At 59.9% G+C, this 18,633-nt stretch overlaps 1 protein-coding gene across 1 annotated transcript; it reads right to left on the bottom strand.

Annotated features, from left to right (window-relative positions):
- Positions 1-126: 126 nt before the first annotated feature.
- On the bottom strand, positions 127-13,793 carry BAIAP3 (BAI1 associated protein 3). The gene is made up of 34 exons (XM_081297568.1): positions 13,687-13,793; positions 8,865-9,004; positions 8,594-8,681; positions 8,323-8,403; positions 7,976-8,083; positions 7,480-7,539; positions 7,288-7,354; positions 7,007-7,202; positions 6,631-6,675; positions 6,447-6,524; positions 6,245-6,347; positions 5,915-6,022; positions 5,731-5,826; positions 5,520-5,623; positions 5,301-5,421; positions 4,706-4,830; positions 4,539-4,629; positions 4,353-4,409; positions 4,181-4,278; positions 4,026-4,077; positions 3,777-3,907; positions 3,482-3,605; positions 3,261-3,404; positions 3,082-3,174; positions 2,804-2,995; positions 2,649-2,717; positions 2,473-2,552; positions 2,288-2,396; positions 1,899-1,970; positions 1,685-1,765; positions 1,496-1,616; positions 1,303-1,426; positions 1,016-1,221; positions 127-939 (listed from the first exon to the last, which is right to left on the bottom strand). The coding sequence occupies exons 2-34, from the start codon at positions 8,993-8,995 to the stop codon at positions 836-838; spliced, it is 3,459 nt and encodes a 1,152-aa protein (XP_081153694.1). The 5' UTR covers positions 8,996-9,004; positions 13,687-13,793; the 3' UTR covers positions 127-835.
- Between the last annotated feature and the right edge of the window lie 4,840 nt (positions 13,794-18,633).

Genomic DNA, 18,633 nt, shown 5'->3' on the forward strand with positions numbered 1-18,633 from the left:
GTCTGGTTCTTCGCACTTAGCCTGGGGTTGGGGGACTGCTTGTGAGAGACTGGGCCATGGGATAAGTGATGTGGTCATGCATGTGTTGCAGGGAAGGACAGCTGACCAGCTGATGCAGAACCCCTGACTTCCCTGTCACCCTCCTATCACTGGTGACATATACCTCCTGCCAGGCCCAGGAGCCAGGTGGGGTCTGGAATCCCACATGATTTTCCACAGACTTCTCTGTTCATCTGTGGGTGAGGGCTGGCACCCTACCCTCTACTTATCAGCCCTGGCAGCTACTGTCCTCCAAAGCTTGGGTCCTCTAAACTTGACTCAACCTGTGGGGGCCTTACTCTTCCTGGGAGAGATAGGGTAGACCTTCCTCTGAGAGGACCCTCCAGGCTAGGGTCAGCCTGGACCCTAGCCCACCATGCCAGTTGGGGACAGACCATTCTTTGTTTGGGGGCTGACCAGTGAGTGCACTGGAGGGTATTGAGCAGCATCCCTGGCCCCCACCCTCTCATACTAGTATGTCTTTTCTAGTTCTGACTACCTAGAGTGTCTCCAGACTGCCTCATGGCCATGGGGAGCAAGGTTCTACTGAGACTAGGGAGCTGCCCACCTAATGACCAGGCCCATTGTAATCTCTGCATCCAGGATGTAGCTGCTGGCCAGTCCTTCCAAGTTAGCTTGTGTTCAGGGTGGGATGTACTGGGGCACAAGGGGTTCATAGCACACACCAAAGGGACATAGCCAGGGCAGATGGAAGCCATATAGAGTCAGCTATGGCAGTTGAGGGCCTCAGTGAGGCCTGGCTGCACAATGTGGCATATGGGGGGCAGCGGAGTGTTCAGGGGTCAGCCTCCATGCACTTCTCCAGTTCCTTGAGCTTCTTGACGAACTCTTGTGCCTCCTTATTGGTGCGACCTTCCAGCATCCTCAGTGCTGACCTCACTGCAAGTGGACAAGAGGGCATGTGGGAGCCAGGCCCACTGCCCTGTGTCCCCACCACCACCCCACGCTCACTCACCCTGGGCTCTGGGCCGTCGCAGGTGCAGGGTGATGGGCTGCCCAGCCCTCGAGCCCGCTCCCACCTGGGGCCTCGCAATGCCACTGACACTGCCCAGGCTGAGGGCAGCCTCCCCAGCAAAGTCATTGGTGGATAGCCAGTCATGGTCCATGACAGTGAACAGCACACAGGCCCCACGGTGGCGGCATGCTTCTGCGGGCACAGAACTGCAGAGGAGGCAGTCAAGAGCCAGCCATGGACCTGTGGGCCAGGCTGGGATAGGCACAAGGGACAGGATGGGCACTCACAAGTGGAAGAGCTCGTCGAACACTGGGTGCAATGTCCGGGCCTTGACCTGGGTCCTCTGGCTGCGGACCAGTGGGAAGAGATGAGGTGGGCCCAGTTCCACGATCACGAAGGGGTCGCTCAGGCCTGTGGGGCACAGCCGTCAGCAAGCCCCCAGCCCCAGGCCCCCCCCCCCCAGCCACCGCTGCACCTGACCATTAGCGTCCAAGGGGAGCAGGTCTGCAGCATGCAGCACCTCCACGGCCAGCCGCTGCTCGGCTGCCTCGTAATGGCAGCGGACACTCAGGCGGCCAAACCGGTTCTGCTCCAGCGACCTCTGCGGGAAAGGCCAGTAAGCAGGGCTAGGGAGCCAGGCAAAGGCCACACAGATGGCCGCCATCCTACCTGCTTGAGCTTGTCCAGGTAGAACTGCTCAATGCATTCCCGGGTGGAGCACTTGTGCAGACGCAGCTCTTCCTCCAGCCTCTGTGAGGAGGGGTGCTGGTGACTGGCCACATAGGCTACTGCCCTCATGGCCCCCTGGCTTCATGCACTAGGACAGGGCCTACCGTGGGGCAGTAGGCTGAATGTGGTGGCCCCCAGAGGGGTTGGGCCTCACCTTGTAGCTTCCATCCCTCAGGCTCTCCAGGGGCAGGCCCTGGCCCTCAGCGTGGAAAAAACTGACAAGAGCCTGAGGCAGAGAAAAAAGAGGGAGATACATCAGGGGGTCTGGCCTGATTGAGTGTGGAGCCCCAGTAGGTGGGTCTTGGGCACCTTGGCAGAGCCACTCATCACACCTGGGATGGACAAGAAGTCCCAGGAGACCAGGGAAAATGCCAGCATCTGAGGCCAGACTCTGTTGTAACAGGTGGCCCAGGTGCTGCTGGGCAGCTAGGCTGTGGGGAAGAAGTGCTGCCCAGTGGGGAACAGGAGAAGCCAGGCAGAGGCTGGGTGTCCCAGCAGGGGCCCAATCAGAGGAGGGCCCTGGGGAGCTCCTCATGGCCCTACCTCCAATGTGAAGTGGAAGCGCCCGTAGAAGTCCGCAGAGACATCACTGTTGGCGCCCAGCGCCTGCAGAATGGCCTGCAGCAGCAGCTCCCAGAGGGCCTCCAGCACCCTGCAGGCACACAGCCTAGATGAGTACCTGGAATGCCCCATCCCACCTGCCCAACCTGCCCACCTGCCCAGCAAACCTGCTCAGGTTCTCCTTCACCAGCGAGGCATTCAGCAAGGCCAGTTTCTCGTCCAGGTACTTCATGAGTGGAGCCACAGCCTGTGGGCAGGGGTCCTCAGGGCTGGCCTGAGCCTGGACCCTAACCCACCCCAAGCACACATACACTCACAGCCTCCTGCCCAGGCTGGCACGCACCTCATCATTCTGAATAGAGTCAGGGGAGAGGCTGATGTGTTGCACGTACTTCCGAATGTCAGCCACCATCTGAGGGGAGGGCAATGCTCAGCATGAGGGTGGGGATGCCAGGGACAGCCTCCACACCCAATGCCAGGCTCTGCCACGCTGCCCACCTTGGAGGTCAGGTGTGCCGTCACAGTGTGGGCCTCCCGATGCAGGTCCTCCTCCAGGGCCTGTATGCAGCTGAGCAGGGGGCGGGGAAGCACCCCCTCCAGCCCCAAGGCCCCCTCGGGCCATGCCAGGCCCCTCAGTGCCTGCCCTGAGGCCCTGCGCACGAGCTCCACGTTGTTGAGCACCACACAGAGCTGGGGAGGAGTGGCCAGGCAGGTGGCTTCAGTAGGTGGCCCCACCCAGCCACCACAGGGCCTCACCTGTCCCACCAGCCACTCACCGGCTCACTCACAGCCTCGCCAGCAGCTCCAGGCTGGGCATCCACCTTCTTCCGCAGCAGCTCAGTGTAGAAGAGGGCAGCCTCACACAGGTCCTGGGACGGGAGGCAGGCTGGCACTCAGGACCCCTCCTCTGCCCTGATATCCTCATAGCCTGCTCCCCTCACCCCAGCAGACAAACCTGGCTAAGCTGGGTGCCCAGCCCCTGGGCCTGGGCAGGGTCAGGCCATGCCAGCCGGACCCAGAGCTCCTGGATGTGGCTGAAGCAGAGGCTGGCAGTAGCTGCAGAGCTGCTGTGCCTGGACGAGGCATCCACAGGCTCCAGCTGGAAGGCAGGAGGAGGGCTGAGTGGCAGGGGACATGGGACGAGCCCCCGTGTGCTCTGGTGGAGCAAACACTTACCGTGTCCACATCCACAGCTCCCTGAAGGCGCCACTTGGACTGGTCCCGCAGCACCTGCAGCCAGAGCTTCACAGCAGGCAGGAATGGGGTGTGGATGCCGGCCAGCGCCAGGGAGCGACTGTCTCTGCAGTGGGAACTCACTCAGCACTTGCCCTGATGCAGACTCCCCAGCCCAGCAGGTTCCAGGTTCAGAGCCCCAAAGTGGGCATCTGGGAGAGCCTCCTTCACAGAGCCCTGATCTCAGGTCCCAGAGCCTATCCAGAGGAGCCAGGGGCACAGGTGTTGAGGCACCCACCGGCCGGGGATGTAGCTCCAGAAGTGCTGGATGTCAGCCAGGGTCAGGTAGAGCTCAAAGAGCCCCGAGGCCACTTGTAGGGTCATCTTGGGGCTCAGCTCCTCCGTCAGCACCCATGCCTCCTCGGCCACCTGCCCAAGATGGCAGGATCATGCCTCTGCCATCAGGGAAACTAGAGCCCTGCCCAGCCAGAGGTCTCTCCCCACTCCCCACAGCCAGTGGGCACCCAGGGTTGAGGACCCTCCTCACCAGACGCTCCAGCTGCCGGAAAGTAAGGGTGAAGAAGTCCACCTTGAGGATGCTACAAAGGACAGAACTCAGTCACCTGCTCCCCACCAGCGGGGCCAGCCAGCCCCCACCCTGCCCTGTACCCAGCCAGTATCAGCACTCAGGACAGGGCCTACCCATGGAAAAGGCTGGCGTAGATGCCATAGCAGGCCTGCAGGTCCTCATAGATGATGTCTGCCAGTTCGACAAGCCCGGCCAGGCGCTGTGGTCCTGGCTGCAAAGAAGCCTGGTTTGCACTGATCTCCCAGCCCCTGTGCCCACCACAACCAAGGCCGCCTGGATCCTCACCAGCTCTCGAGGACTCTTGGCACTCAGGAGCCTGTCGTACCACTCACGGTTGCCCCTCTGCAAGCGTCGCCAGCAAGGCAGCATGGGTTGGAGAGAAAGGAGATGGCAAGGGGCCATGGACCAGCAAGTCCAAGCAGGGCTGGGCTGGGCAGGGCCCATGGAGAGCCCAGGCAGGTCCAAACACACCTTCAGGGCAGCAGCGATGTCCATGTTCAGCTCCGTCTCAAAGGGGCAGATCTCAAAGGAGGGCTGGAAGAGCTGCAGCTTGTCCAGACACCTGGGCAAGGACAGCACACTCACGGGGGCCCAGCCAGCACCCACCCCACCCCACCCCTGCTCACAGCTGCACCCACTTCAGCAGCAGCTCCAGTCTGTAGACGGCTGTGCTGTTGGTGGCAGGGAAGTAATCCCGGAGCTGGCGCAGCAGTCGCAGCCCGAACTCAGAGAAAGCAGAAAAGCTGTCGGCCAGACTCTCCTCCTGGGGGAAGGGGGTGTCTTCAGAGCTAAAGAAGCTGGAAATAGTGCTGGTAGCCCTGCTCACTGATGCTGGGGATCTCCTTCCCTGCCTTGGCCAGCAGTGTTCCCCCACCTACTGGTTCTGTCCTAGAAATGCTGTCCATTGGTCTCCCCCAGAGTGGTCTCCCCTGCTGGCCTGTCCTGGTCTCAGCACCCCACACACTACACCAAAGACCCCTGGGCCCCTGCATCTGCTGTCCCCTGTGCCCTGTCCTGCCAGTGCCCATGCTCTCCTGCTGTTGCCCACAGCCCAGTCTGCCCCGGAGCCTCCTTCCCAGGTCACTCCAGTGCAGCCTGCCACCTCCTCTGTGTACAGTGTGCATTGTCCCACACAAGGGCCTGGTCCCTCTGTCTTTAAGCTCAGGAGGGCAGAGCAGGACTAGCCCCCAGCACGGACATGGCCAACAGTAAGCAGGCCCCTGCTGTGCCCACCTGCTCCTGGGGTAGCAGGGGTGCCTCCTCCCAGTGTGCCTGCATGTCCTCCAGCAGCCCCAGAAGGTAGCCGTAGTCGAGAGTGCGGGTCTGATGGTGGCGGCTGCTGACTTGCCAGTGCCTGCAGGGGCCCAGCCCATAGTCAGAGGCATCTGCCCAGCCCTGCCCACTCACAGCCCGCCCGCCCACTCCCACCCATGGCCTGCAGAGCCCACTCACAGTACAGCCAGCTGCAAGGGGGACAGGTTGCTCTGGGCTCCGTGCAGACAGAGCATGGTGGTCCCAGGCCCGCTGAGCTCGCCATGCCAGCTGCTTGAATTGGGCTGGGAGCAAAGGTGGAGGGTGGGCAGAGGCCCAAGATACCCTCCACCACCATCCCCTGCTCTGACACCTGGTCCAGCTGCCCCAGGCTCCCAGAGGTGTCCACTACCTCCTCCACGCGATGCTCGAACCGCAGCACACGGCTGAGCAGCAACAGGTAGGACAAGAAGCCGAATCTCCCACGCTGGCTCATGATGGTATCCCTCTGGAACAGAGCCTGCCTGTCACCAGCTCTGCCCCAGCCCGGTGGGCAGGGGGCAGGGGTGCAGGGCAGGGCTTCTTCGGGACCCCACCTGCGTGGTGATCAGCCTGAGGACCAGGTGACAATCCCCCTGCACACGGGAGGCACTGGAACGTGGTTCCAGCTTGAACCAGCGGTCTGCTCCAGCCACGGGCACCTCCTATGGGGTGTGGGGGGGTGTCAGGCCTAGGGAACTCTCCCCCATGCCCACCCCCACAGACCCATGGAACCCTGGGGAGAATGTGGGAGGGCTCAGGGGTGCCCAAAGGCAAGAGGCACTTCAGGCAGCCCCTCCCTGCAGCCCAAGGAGAGTGGGAAGCCCTTGGGGGTCAAAGGTCATGGCCACTGCAAGAGCCCCCATGCACGTGGCAGGTGTTCGTACCCGCACTGGGATGTTGAGGCACCCCAGGAAGTCATCCGTGTGGTCCTCGGTGGGCCCTGCCGTGCCATTCGCTCGGGCTGACTTAACAATCTGCTTGAAGTACCTGGGCAGGACTGGGTGGGCTCAGGCCAGTGGCCCCAGGAGCCAGTTCCCACTGCAGGTCCCACCTGTGACTCAAGGGTGCAAGGCCCCCATCCCATACCTGCTCATGCCCTTCAGGCCAATTACTTCATTCAGCTTCCTGCATGCTTCTGCCAGGGACACATCATCATCGTGGTCCCTGGAGGACAGCATGGCTTGTCTGGCACTCCCAGCCCAGGTCAGAAGCCCCCAACTCCCTCCCCAACCAGAGCCACCCACTCCCCTGTAGGACTCAGGCCCAGTACCAGATGTCCAAGTGCAGCTGGTCAGTGCTGACATCCTCAATCTCACTGTGGGGACAGAGAGATGCAGGTGAGGGTCCTGGGTGAGCCTCTGCCAGAGCTGGACTGAAGGCAAGTTTAGGGGCAGCAGGGAGTGGCCACGAGGTCCTGCTCTCCAAACAGCTTCTCAAATCTGCCTCTGCACTGTTATTAGCTGTGTGGCCATGGGGGCTTGATGCCCCTCTCTGGGCCTGTGTTCCCTCCTCTGGAATGTAACCAGAATGTGAGGCATGCAATCAGCACCCCAACCCCTTTGAATTGCCTGGGACAGCACTGAGATGGGGACCATGTGAGCCATCATCCTCAGGACACGTGGCCACCTGTGGGGTGGGGGCCTTACAACAGGAAGTGCTCCTTCCAGACGGGGTTCAGAGTGCTGCTCTTGACCTCGGTGACCTGGATGCACTTGGCTGGCAGCGGGCCGCTGCGCTTACTGCCCTTACGGAAGCTGAAGCGCTGCTCCTTCTGCCCACTCTGCTCTCGAGGAGTGCCCGAGGCCGGCAAGATGCCCAGCATGCAATAGGGGTCGCTGAAGCCTGAGACACAGCAGGCTCAGCCCCGTGCCGTGCCCACCCTCCGTGGCTCAAGCAGACCTGGGCATGGCTAGGGGCCCTAACTCACCGTTGGGGTCTTTGGCCAGAAGGTTCTTGGCACGCATGACAGAAACTTTCAGGGCATACGTGGGGGCCTGTGGACAGAGGGACGCTGAGAGCCCCAAAGGGCTAGGCAGCCCAGTGTGAGCATCAACCCGCCCCTGAGCCTGCCGCAGGCTGCAGCAGCTCGTCATTCCACCCAGGAAGGCCACAGCCTTACCTTGGCCTTTTTCACACGCTCAATGGCCTCAGCATGCTGATCTGGGTTGGTGCCAAACACCTGTGGGTGGTAAACAGGTGGGAGGGGCCCAGGTGAGCCCTGAGGAGAGGCTGGCTACGACTCTGGGGCCTCAGGTGCGTGAGAGTCAGAAATGACCACCTTGCACCTCACAATGCAGGGGTTGGGAGTGGGCCTGCCCACCCTGTCCCGGCGCCTAACAGGAAGCACTGTGGGCATGTGGCAGTGAGGTCTGTATGGCCAGGACAGGGGAAGAAATAGAGTTGTGGTGTGCTGTCCATCCATTGGTTCACCCTCTGTGCATCTGTCTGTCCCATCTGACCTTCTTTGTGACTGCCCCTCCCTCCTGCTGGGTAGGTCTGCCAGCCTGTGTGTCTGCTCACACATGCCCATTACACCTGCTTGCTCATGCAGGTGTGGGGTGCATTCTGTCTACAGTCAGGTGATGGGTGGGGTGGGGGCAGGGCAGCTGGCTCACCTGCTGAAGGTAGGCCAGAAGGACTTCTTCATCATCCACCTGGTCAGGACTCATGGTGCCTGCCCGGTGGAGGACTGTATACAGGGCCTCCTCATACAGCATCTCCACCTGCACAGTGCTAAACTTCAGGCCCTGCTGTCCACTCCCTGTAAGCCCAGCCCCTCACCCCAGGCAGCTCCTCCCACTGGCCCAGCAGAGCCCCTTCCTCAGGACTTTTGTACCTGCTGGCCCCTCTGTTCACCTGTCCGTCCCATCCATCTCTGTTGTCAGCCTGTCCTGAAACCCTGGGCGCTCTAACCTAAGAACAGGAGTCAGAGCCCCCTGGGGCCGGACCAGCACTCCCTTACCTCCTCCTGGGTCAGGGCTCTCAGGCCACGGTTGGAGTCCACAGGCTCAGCTGGGGCTGGTGAGCCACTGCGTAAGAGGACCTGCGAGGGGTGCATGGGTGATGGTCTGGGGGCACGCAGGGCCTGCATCCACCACCACTGCTGGACAGGGGTACTCCAGAGGAAGGAGTGAGAGGAGAGTGGAGACCAGAGGTGGACAGGGCACAGGAAGCAGAGGTCCCATGCTGGGCGGGGCTGCAGCACCCAGGCCCCTACAGGAGGGTGTCCTCACCTCAGGGCACGGCAGGCCCTGTCTGCCTTCCCCCTTCTTCAGGATGAGACGCATGTGGGCAAAGAACTCCACGCCATCCCCAGGTTTCCTGGGAGAAAGGCCAGGTCAGCTTTGGCTCCAGGAGGTGCTGGCCCTGTGCCCCACTACTCAAGGGGCCCACACAGAGGACGGGGCCTAGTGATGCCCACAGCCTCGACTTCAGACTTCCTGTGTCCCTGCTTCCCACCCGGGTGGGAAGGCCCTTGGCAGGGGTCTGTCCCTGGGCACCCACCAGGCCCCTGTGGCAGGCTCCTGCAGGTCCACACTGGTGCTTGCGGGCTCCTGTTCCGTCTTGCGGCGGAAGGACGGGCACACCTGCACCTGCCTGAGCACGCTGCTCTTGATCTCCAGTAAGGTTGACATGGTGGGGACCTGCAGCAGAGAGTGTGGCCACAGTCCTAGGTCATCCACTTTACAGAGGTCACCCAAGGGAGGCGTGGGAAGGAGAACAGAAGGGATGGCAGAGGCCTGGGAGCCTGCTCTCCACTTTGGAGTCTGGTAGGGCCCCAAGGGCTTCATGGACTCCTTCCAGGTAACCAACTAAGGTCTGTGTCCTCTGCAGGGTGGCTCTGAGGATGTGGGAGCAGATGCCATCAAAGGTGGTAGAGGTGCCCAGCTCAGAACTGGCGTTCCATCTGGAGCTGCTGGACCTTCACAGGGGATGTTCTGCACAGCCATGTCTAGGGCAGGGGTCCTTGTCTCTGGGGTCTCCTCAAGAGGACCGAGATACAGCGGAGTGATGCCAAGCTCCCCCAGCCCCACTCAGGGCTAGGCAGACAGCTGTTACCCAGGCCCTCTGCAGAGGCCAGAAAATCACCCTGGTGCCACAGAAGAGCACAGGTGAGATGGGCCTGGAGAGCCAAGGGGCTTATAGCCTGGGTCTTCTGCCCACAAGTCCAAGGTGGGGTGGACAGGAGGGGGTTGATCAGGAGGGGGTGCTTGGGATTCCTTATCCATCAAGAATAGCAGAGGGAAATGCCCTATCCTTCCCCCAGGCTGCTTAGAAAACCGGAGGGGGAAATATCCCCACAAAGCGGAGCTTGTTTCCCACAGTCAAAATAACAAGAGATGGGCATGGTGGCACACCCTGCAATCCCAGCTACCTGGAGACTAAGGCAGGAGTATCACAAGTTCAAGGCCAGCCTCAACAACCTAGCTAGACCTTGACTGAAAATTTTTAAAATTTTAGGGGCTGGGGTTGTGGCTTAGTGGTAGAGCCCTTGCCTAGCATGTGTGAGGCACTGGGTTCAATTCTCAGTACCATGTAAAAATAAATAAATAAAATAAAGGTAATGTATCCATCTACAACTAAAAAAATTTTTAAAGATTTTTTTTTTTTAATTTTAAAAGGTGTGGGGGATGTAGCTCATGGTAAGAGTGCTGTTGGATTCAATCTCCAATACTGCAGTCTGTCAATCAATCCCATGAAAGCACGTTGCATGCAGACCAGACAGGAGAAGCTTCAGGGTGCTGGCCCCTCCGCTCCCCTCTCTGTCCGTCCTTATCAACTGAATCACTCTACTGTATCCTACATGGACATCAGGAACAGCTCAGAGGAGGAAGAGTGGCCCTAGGCCCAGGAGGAAGATCCTGTCCTGTCCCCTCTGGAAAGCCCAGCCTACTCCCTGTCACTCTACTCCAAAGCTGGGCCAGGGTGGGGACCACATGAGCACATCTGCCTAGGGCTGGGATGCAAAGGGGACACCATGGCTCTAGGATAGGAAATTAGGAAGGATGCCCTCCCTTCCAGGTGGCGCACCCTGGATCCCACCACATGTGCTTGGAGGACACAGGCCCCACCCACCGTGTCAGGGAGGAAGGCTCAGCTGACGTCACACCTGCATCTCCCTTTTGGTGGGGGCTGTTTCCCCTGCAGACCCCAAGTCAGAGGTAAGGACAGCAGCTGGTGCACTGTGGCTCCCAGAGCCCCCTCCCACTGCACCCCCAAGCCCAGGGCCCACCTCTGTCCTGGGTCAGGGCTTGTGTCTTCCCCACAGAGTTGCGGGGAGATCCCCTCTCCCCTAAGGAAAACTGTCTTTCTACCAGGCCATCCCCATCCCACAGAACCCCCTCTCAGGCTCCCTGTCCCAGCCCAAAGGCCTCAGGTTTACAGGGGCCCACTCAGTCCACTACTGGGCCTTTGCACTTACTGTCTGGGTCTCTCTGATGCTCACTCATCAACCCAGACATGTCAGCCCTTGCAAAGGGGGACCTTAATTTCCATCTCACAAAACAAGAAATGGACCAGTGGGTTTCACTCTTTCCCCAAGACCTCAGGGGCAGGCAGCCTGTGCAGGCCAGCTCCCATTCAGGCTGGCTCCACCTTAGAATGGTAAGCTCAATCAGGAGCAGCCCAGCACACCTGGCTGCACACTCAACAGGTTCCTGCTGCCCATGGAGCTGCCTCTGGTGGGAGGCTCCATCCTGGCCTGTGCCCACCAGCTCAGGCCAACACCCTCGACCACACTTCATCCTGCTCCCTGACACTCCAAGCAGGGTTCCCTATGAAGGGGCTGCACTTGGGGGCCAGAAATGAGGCCTCACTGCCTTCAAACCTATTGGTGCCCCCTGATGCCCTCCCCTAAATGTTGGGGGGCTCAGGCAGGACGCTTCCTAAAGCTGACACACCTGCAGCTAGTCTGGAGGTCCCCAGGGGGCCGTGAGTCACAGCCCCTTTCCTCTCCAATTGAGTGGAGAAGATGGCCCCCCCTGAACCCCAAAGCCAGCTGAGCTGCTGCTTCCTGAGCTGTTGCCAGGGCAACCGCCAGCAGCAGCTGTGTGACAGGCACTGGGGGCTTGCAGGCCAGAGACAAACATGACGCAGGAGCCAAGCAGCCTGAGCCACAGGCTCGAGGGGCATCCTGGTGAGAACAGAAACATTCAGGGCAGAAAGGAGGGTCACACGCCCCCTCCCACACTGGGCCCTGGACACCTTACCTGTTTAGACTCCAGGCAGCCTAGAGAGGCGTGCCAAGTCTCCCTTGTCTCAGATGGGCAGTCTGAGGTGTGGGGCTTAGGAACCCACCCAAGGTCCCAGAGACAGCAGGTGAAGGCCTGAGGTTTGCTCAGGCATCCAAGCACTAAGCTGGCATATCCTGAGGCTGAGGATCAGCTGCCTCCTGCCTAGCCTGTTGCTAGAACAGGGCAGAATCTCAGCATCAGTGTCCGTGCAAGGTGGCAACCCTGTGCTGCCTGACTGGGCAGCTGGTAACCGTGATGACCCAGCCGTCCAGGCCCTGGGAGCCACCTGCCAACGAGGCTGTGACCACGCACCCCCCGGGAGGGACCTCATGCACACTGCCATGACCAGTGAGCACGCGACTGCCTCCCCTTGGTGATAGCACCAGAGGCACTGGCTGCCTGTGGGCCTCCGTCAGTCCTGGCAGGGTAAGCCAGGTGCAGGGACCCCCAACTCTCTGGTAGGCCCAGATGTGACTCTACCTCCATCTCACTGTATGTCCGCTTGGACAGCGTCACAGAGCCGAGCATGGCCACATCCCTTGCCCATGACTGGCCCCCAGGGCAGTGAGCAAAGCCAGGGAGGCCAAGGTTCTGCTACCCCAGCTCTGGACTGTGCCAACCCTAGCAGCCCACACTGAGCCCTGGCTGCAGGAGAGAACTGCAGGGTGGCACTGGTCTGTGTGACAGCTCGGGGCTGGGGCTACAGCAACTTGTCCAGAGACAGGATTCAAACCCAGGACTCTGAGGCCAACCTGTCCTTGCTAGGCCATTTGGGGCCTATTGGCAATGAGGCCATGAGTGGGGGCAGCTGAGCCCCAAAGGCCTTCCTGGTCCCCAGTACATCATAAACACCTTAGGAGCACTGGAAGGAGATGGGGTGCACTCTTAGTACATTTGGGCCCCCTGGAGAGTGTTCAGGGTGTTTGCTGGTGTGTGTGGGTCACGAAGAAAGATGTCTGTCTCACGTGTTGACTTACCACACCCTCCACCTTGGTCTTCTCTCTTGGTTTCCCATCTTCCTCTCCAGACCTCCTTGGACCCTCTCCAGGTGTCCATGGATTCCTGGGTCTCCAGGGTCCCCCCTGTCCCTAAGCAGTCTCCCTGCACTGGCCAGGCAGTGCCTGCTACAAATGCTGTTCCCGGGTTCTTATCCCAATCTAATCCTTGGAAGGGGTTTGCTCTTGAACAAGCTCTGCAGGGGCTAGACCTGAGACCAGCAGAACAGGGCTGGGGCACTCCCACATGAGCGGCAGAGTCTGAACCTGGCACCTCCTTATTCTCTAAGGCCCCCTCTTACTTACCTGTCTCCCTCACTTTTGGGGGGTGTTCCGGGTGTGGGTATCTGTAGGAGCCCTGCTCCCCAGTTCTATTGGGGTCTCTCTTCTACTGGAAAGTGAGCAATCAGAGCCTGACTTTGGGACAGGTGTGGTGTGTGATATTTTACCAGCTGTTCTGCAGACCCCAATCCAGGCAAAAGCCCTCAGCTGTGGGACTGAAATTCCCTAGAGGCGAGGGAGGGGTAGGGCGCAGCTGGCACTGGAAGGGATTTTCGGGGGCATGGGTCCCACGAGGGTATTCCCAGGGCGGGAGGGACTAGGCGCTGGGGAGCGCAGCGTGCAAGGGAGGGTGGCTGGGAAACGTGCGAAACATCTCCTGGGTCCTCGGCCCCGCCCCCATCTTTGGCCTCCACTGAGGAGGGGGCCCCCGGGGTCGAAGTGGGTCGCCAGGGGACTGGCAGGCGGGACCGCAGGTGGCGGGCTCCCGTGCCCCAGCCGGAGGTGCGGCGCTGCTCCCCTCCCCCGCGCACCGCAGTGCGGACCCCGCCACCGCGCCCCAGACTGCGCGCTCCGATGGCAGGGCCCGTGCTAGCAGCTGGAGAAACACTGCCCCGCGACCCGCCCCTCCGACATATTCGACCTCAGTGTCCCCAGGGCCGAGGGCGCTTCTTTGCTACCTTTCCGTTGACCCAGCCTCTGAGGCTCCCCGCGCGATCCCTGTGCCCGAGGGGGCGGACTGTCTGCCCGCCAGGGTGTGTGTGGGGCTGAGCCCAGACCGCAGCCCGACGGCACCGGGCGCGAGCCTGTGGCACTCACCGTGGGCCAGGGCGCAGGGCCGCGGGGAGGCTCCTGCGGACACTGCTCTCGTACGGGCTGGGGACCGCGAGGCACAGCGACCGCTCACAGCCGTGCGCGCCGGAGACTGAGCACTGCGGTGCGGACGCGCAGCGCGGGCGGGGGGCGCGGGCGGGGGCGGGGCCTGACCAGGAGCCTAGCTTGCTGCTCCAGGCCCGCCCCTCCCGCCCCCGCGCCTGGGGGCTGAGCTGTGGTCCCTGTGTCTCTAGGCCTGCTTGGGAGACCTACCCAGGGTGCGGGGCTGTCAATCAACCCACAGGTGGGTGCGGAGAAGAAGCCGGCTCCGTGCTGTGTATGGACACCCGCTTGGCCGCCCTCGCCTTCCCCTCAGGTGGTTGGCAGCATAAAGGGGGGCTGTCGGCAGGGTCTCCTCCCTGGGCCCCAGGAAAGCCAGAGTCGCAGAAACCCAACTGACGCACCAGGAACAGCACAGACTTTTCTGGAAGGGCTGCATGGCCATCTCCAGAAGCACACTCCCAGCCTAGTGCTGCCCTACCCACACACACCCAAGCCCAGGCCCCTAGTGGACTTGGGTCTGGGGACCTCGCCACTGCGGGCCGGACCGCTCTTTCTCAGAGGTGTAGTCCACTCTGCGGAAGGGGTCTCTGCAGGCGATAAACCTGGTTGCTGTGCGGGTGGGAGATCCAGGTTGAAGGCCTTGGTGATCAGGGCCTGCTGGACCCTGATGTGCTCTTCCCTGCCCACCCTCCTGGTCCCTCTCTGGGCAGGGTTTCCCACTCAGCCTCCAGACAGCTGTTCTCAAACCTGAGCACACCACACATGATCCCTGGAGGGCTCCTTCCATTGCTGGACCAGCCCAGGGCTTCTGGCTCACTGCTGGGGAAGAGGGTCTGCATGTCTGATAAGTTTCCTCATGCTGTAGGTCCAGGAGTCACGTTAGGGAGCTGCCCAGAGGGGCTTGGACTTGGAGGGGCACAGGAGGCCTGTGGGACCTAGCCCTGAGCTTGGCAGGACACTGGTAAACTTACTGCTGGGGGTCCAGCTTTTACCAAAGGGCCAGTCCCCAACAGCGGGCCTCCAGCAGGGTGAGGAGCAGGGAGGCAGAGCTGGAGCCTGTGCAGCTCAGACCTATCCGCAAAGATGGCCCCTCTGGGAAGGCTGCGGTGGCCAAGCTGAGGGAAGGCTGGGACTGGCCTCCAGAATGGACCTTGGGGCAAGTGGTGGACAGTTGCAGATAGCTGAGCCTTCCCTGACCTGACTGTCCAATGGTCCTCATAACTGGTCACTGAAGTGGGCTCCTGAGGAGAGGTCAGCCTGGCTACAGTTCCCCAGTCCAGGGAAGATATAGGTGGTTTTGCCCCTTGTCTAGGGACATTGCCATCTATCTGGACTTCTGGATCCCAACTCACATCTGTGCCCAGCCCTCTGTGCCTGTCTGAGGGATGGCAAGGTGGTTCTCCTTTAGGGCCCTTAGCCCCAGGCCCTGCCTCCATCCTTACCCAGCCTAGCCAGGCAAATGGGGGATGGCAGGGGAACTCGGAAATGCACCAACTGCTTGGGTCAGGGATGTCAGGTGAGCAGGGGAGGGGTCTGAGCCTTGTGCCCCCAGCTGGTCCTCAGCAGGGGAGGGAGTTGGTGTGGGGGCACTGACCTCCCTCCCAGGATCTGGAACTGGTGCCCCCACCCCTGCAGTCTGACGTCAGTTTCTGCTAACTTGTTGGAACAAACAGGTCTGGTTGTCATGGTGATCATAATGGCTTTGGGGTGAAGGGATGAGACTGCAGTGGCTGTAAACAGGAAGTTGGGGGGGGCACCTACCGACTGCCAGGGAGGGGGCCTAGCAGGGCCACTGCAGGGCCTCTAGCCCTTCAGACTAACCTCCTTTCTGCAGGGCTAGGTGGACCTTTGGAGACCTCATTCTTCTACAGACAGGGAAACTGAGGTCCAGACATAGGAAGGGGTTTCTCTGAGGCCACAACAATAGGCGAGGTCCCAAACTCAGGGCTGGGTCTCAGTTCCCCCAGGATAAGATAAATCCCCAGACCAGGAGTAGTATCGTGCATCAGTAACACCACCAACTCGGAGGCTGAGGCAAATGGATCAAAAATCCAAAGGAGCTAGGTGCGGTGGCACACTCCTGTAATCCCAGTGGTTTAGGAGGCTGAGACAGGAGGATCACAAGTTCAAAGCCAGCCTCAGCAATTTAGTGAGGCACTAAGCAACTCAGTGAGACCCTGCCTCTAAATAAAATTCAAAATAGGGCTGGGGATATGGCTCAATAGTTGAGTGCTTCTGAGTTCAATCCCTGGTACCTCCCCAAAAAATGTCCAAAGGAATTGCTGGGTGCGATGGTGCATACCTGTAATCCTAGCGACTCTAGAGGCTGAGGCAGTAGGATTTCAAATTTCAAATTCAAACCTGCTTCAGCAACTTAGCTAGACCCTGTCTCTAATACAAAAAAGGGCTGCAGATGCAGCTCAGTAGTTGAGCTCCCCTGGGTTCAATCCCTTGCACCAAAAAATAAATAAATAAATAAATTCTGGAAGCCCTAAGCAATTTAGTGAGAACCTGTCTCAAAATAAAAAAAATTAAAAAGGGACAAAAGGGCTAGGGATGTACTCAGTGGTAGAATGTCCCAGGGTTCAATCCCCCGTATGTAAAAGCAAGTGATAATCATCACCCCCAGGGCTCTTCCCTCCACAGATTAGTTTAGCAGGGTGTTGAATGGATAAGTGACATCCCATTCAGTGACCTATTCCTTCATTCTACCCTGATGGGGTCTGAGACCAGGTCAGATGGACCTGGCCCTGATACTCCTGCTCCAGTACCTTCTCCACTGCCTGGTGCCTCTGTTACCCTTGTCTGTAAAAAGAGTTAACAGCTACACCCCTGAGGCTACTGGGGGATCTTGGTAGGCCTGTGTCTGCTGGAGTCTCCCCGCCCCCAGCAGGTGGGATAGGAACTGCAGAGTCCCACTCAGTTCCCAACTCTGTGGTTGGGGGTGGAAGCTCATCCTTGTGTTGTCTGGTGGCTGAGAAAGAGGACAGGAAGGCAAGTCCCCACTCTCCTTGTGCCTGGGCCCCAGACCCTGCTCTCCTGCTCTCAGACCAGTGCCTACAGCTGCTGTGCTCTGAGGTGGGGGGCAGAGAGAGGCCATGCAGGTGCAGGACGGCCTCCATGCAGGTGTGTTGGGCCAAGGGGCACACCCTGCCTAGACGCCATTACTGCCCCAAGAATCCTCGCAGAAGCCGAGGTTTGCTCCTGTAGACCACTTACAAGCCTGGCTGTGTGCACGCTCAGTGTCTCAGGCTGGAAAGGCTGAGGCAGTGTGAGAAAAGCACCAGGCTCATGGAAAAAAAGCACCAGGCTCACCTGCCTGCTCCATGGATGCTGAAGGGTACCCATGAGGGCTTCTCAAAGTCCAAGTGACCTGCTAATTATCACAGGGACACCCTCTGGTGGCATCCCTTGGAATTACAGGCACAGCTCCCACAGTTAAAGCTTCTTCCACTGTCCCCTCCCTTCAGGGTCAGAGGCAGGGAAAGTGGGGCACCAAGAACCTTGGGTTATAGACAGAGGTCCCTAGCTGTTGTGGGGCTGGAGGATCCTGAAGATTGCAGAAAAGGGGTGGCTGTGTGGTGGTCTGGCCCAGTCCTGGCCTTTTGCCCAAGGTGCTATCTCCTGGGCTGGGGGTCACCGGGGTCCATATCAGAAGCTCAGTGGGCATTCTCAGGTCTTGGTATCACGGTGGGTCTGCAGTTTGTGAGGAGCCCTGGGTGGGGGAAGAGAAGCAGACCAGCACAGGACCCTGTCAACTGAAAAACAAAGGGTGTTTCTGGACAGAGTGCCTGTGAGGCCCTGCAGCAGAGGGCCTGTGGAGCATGAGATCCTGGTGCCTGCTTGCAAGCAGTGCTGCTTCCCAGGAAGAGCTCATTCCTGCATTCAGCTCTTTATTGGGACCCAAAGGGGCAGAGGATGAGGAGACAGGAGACAGAGCTGAACATGGCACCTGTGCACTGGGCTCCTCCATGCCCATCATCCTATGCAGAACATGGGCTGCGGGAGCCTTTATCCTGCCCAAAGGGAGGACCCTTTTAAGGGCGTGGAAGCCTGTCTTTCATCAGAGGGGGCATCCTGAAGGAAAGACATAGATGGCTTGGCCTGGAAGGGCAAGGCCCCGTGAGATAAGCCTATCCCACGCATCCAGGAGTCTTGTCTCTTCCCCACAAGAGCTCAGATATGGCAGCCTCTGGACAAACAACCTTTGGGTCAGGCCAGCAGACAGGCAGAATGGATAGGGCCATTGGCTCCAGTCCTTTCCCATCAATGGTCCAAAGCCAGGGTCACCACCATGGCCTGGTGGCTTCCTCAGAGGGGTCAGCAGTATCTGGAGGCCTCCAGAGGGGTTCCTTGCCCTGTGGAAGTCCCTAGCCCGCCCAGTGTCAGGGGCAAGCTGAGGACCAGCTGCAGGGAACAGGTCCCCAAATCCAGAGCTTCTCAGGCCCCTCCCTGCTGTGGCTGGCTCAGACTGGTTCCAGCAGGTCCAAGTCAGTGCTGGGCCCTCCAACCTGGCAGCTTGTTGCCATGGAGACCCCTGGGCTGGAGGCCTGCTGTCAGCAGCTCAGAGGCTGCCGAGGGAGCCCAGGTGGCCTGGGGCTATGTCTATGGGGACAGGCATGATAACTGGACCAAGGCTTCGGTTAGACAGCTCAAGAAGGCAAAGGGGGGGCTGGGGATGTGTCTCAAGCGGTAGCGCGCTCACCTGGCATGCGTGCGGCCCGGGTTCGATTCTCAGCACCACATACAAAGAAAGATGTTGTGTCCGCCGATAACTAAAAAATAAATATTAAAATTCTCTTTCTCTCTCTCCCTCTCTCTCTTAAAAAAAAAAAAAAAAAAGAAGGCAAAGGGGACCATAGCAGACCCTACCTAAGTCCTGGGCAGCAG

This window comes from Spermophilus citellus (assembly GCF_964194105.1).
Source record: "Spermophilus citellus genome assembly, chromosome: 6".
NCBI classification, from domain to species: Eukaryota; Metazoa; Chordata; class Mammalia; order Rodentia; family Sciuridae; genus Spermophilus; species Spermophilus citellus.

What these genes read in the sequence shown, in the direction of transcription:
- BAIAP3 (XM_081297568.1), bottom strand. Translation starts at nt 8,995, where the DNA reads ATGTCAACCTTACTGGAGATCAAGAGCAGCGTGCTCAGGCAGGTGCAG. An exon ending in TCTGGCCAAAGACCCCAACG is followed by an intron (nt 7,203 to 7,287) that starts GTGAGTTAGGGC and finishes GCTGTGTCTCAG; the next exon opens with GCTTCAGCGACCCCTATTGC. An exon ending in TCAGGCTGATCACCACGCAG is followed by an intron (nt 5,827 to 5,914) that starts GTGGGGTCCCGA and finishes GCTCTGTTCCAG; the next exon opens with AGGGATACCATCATGAGCCA.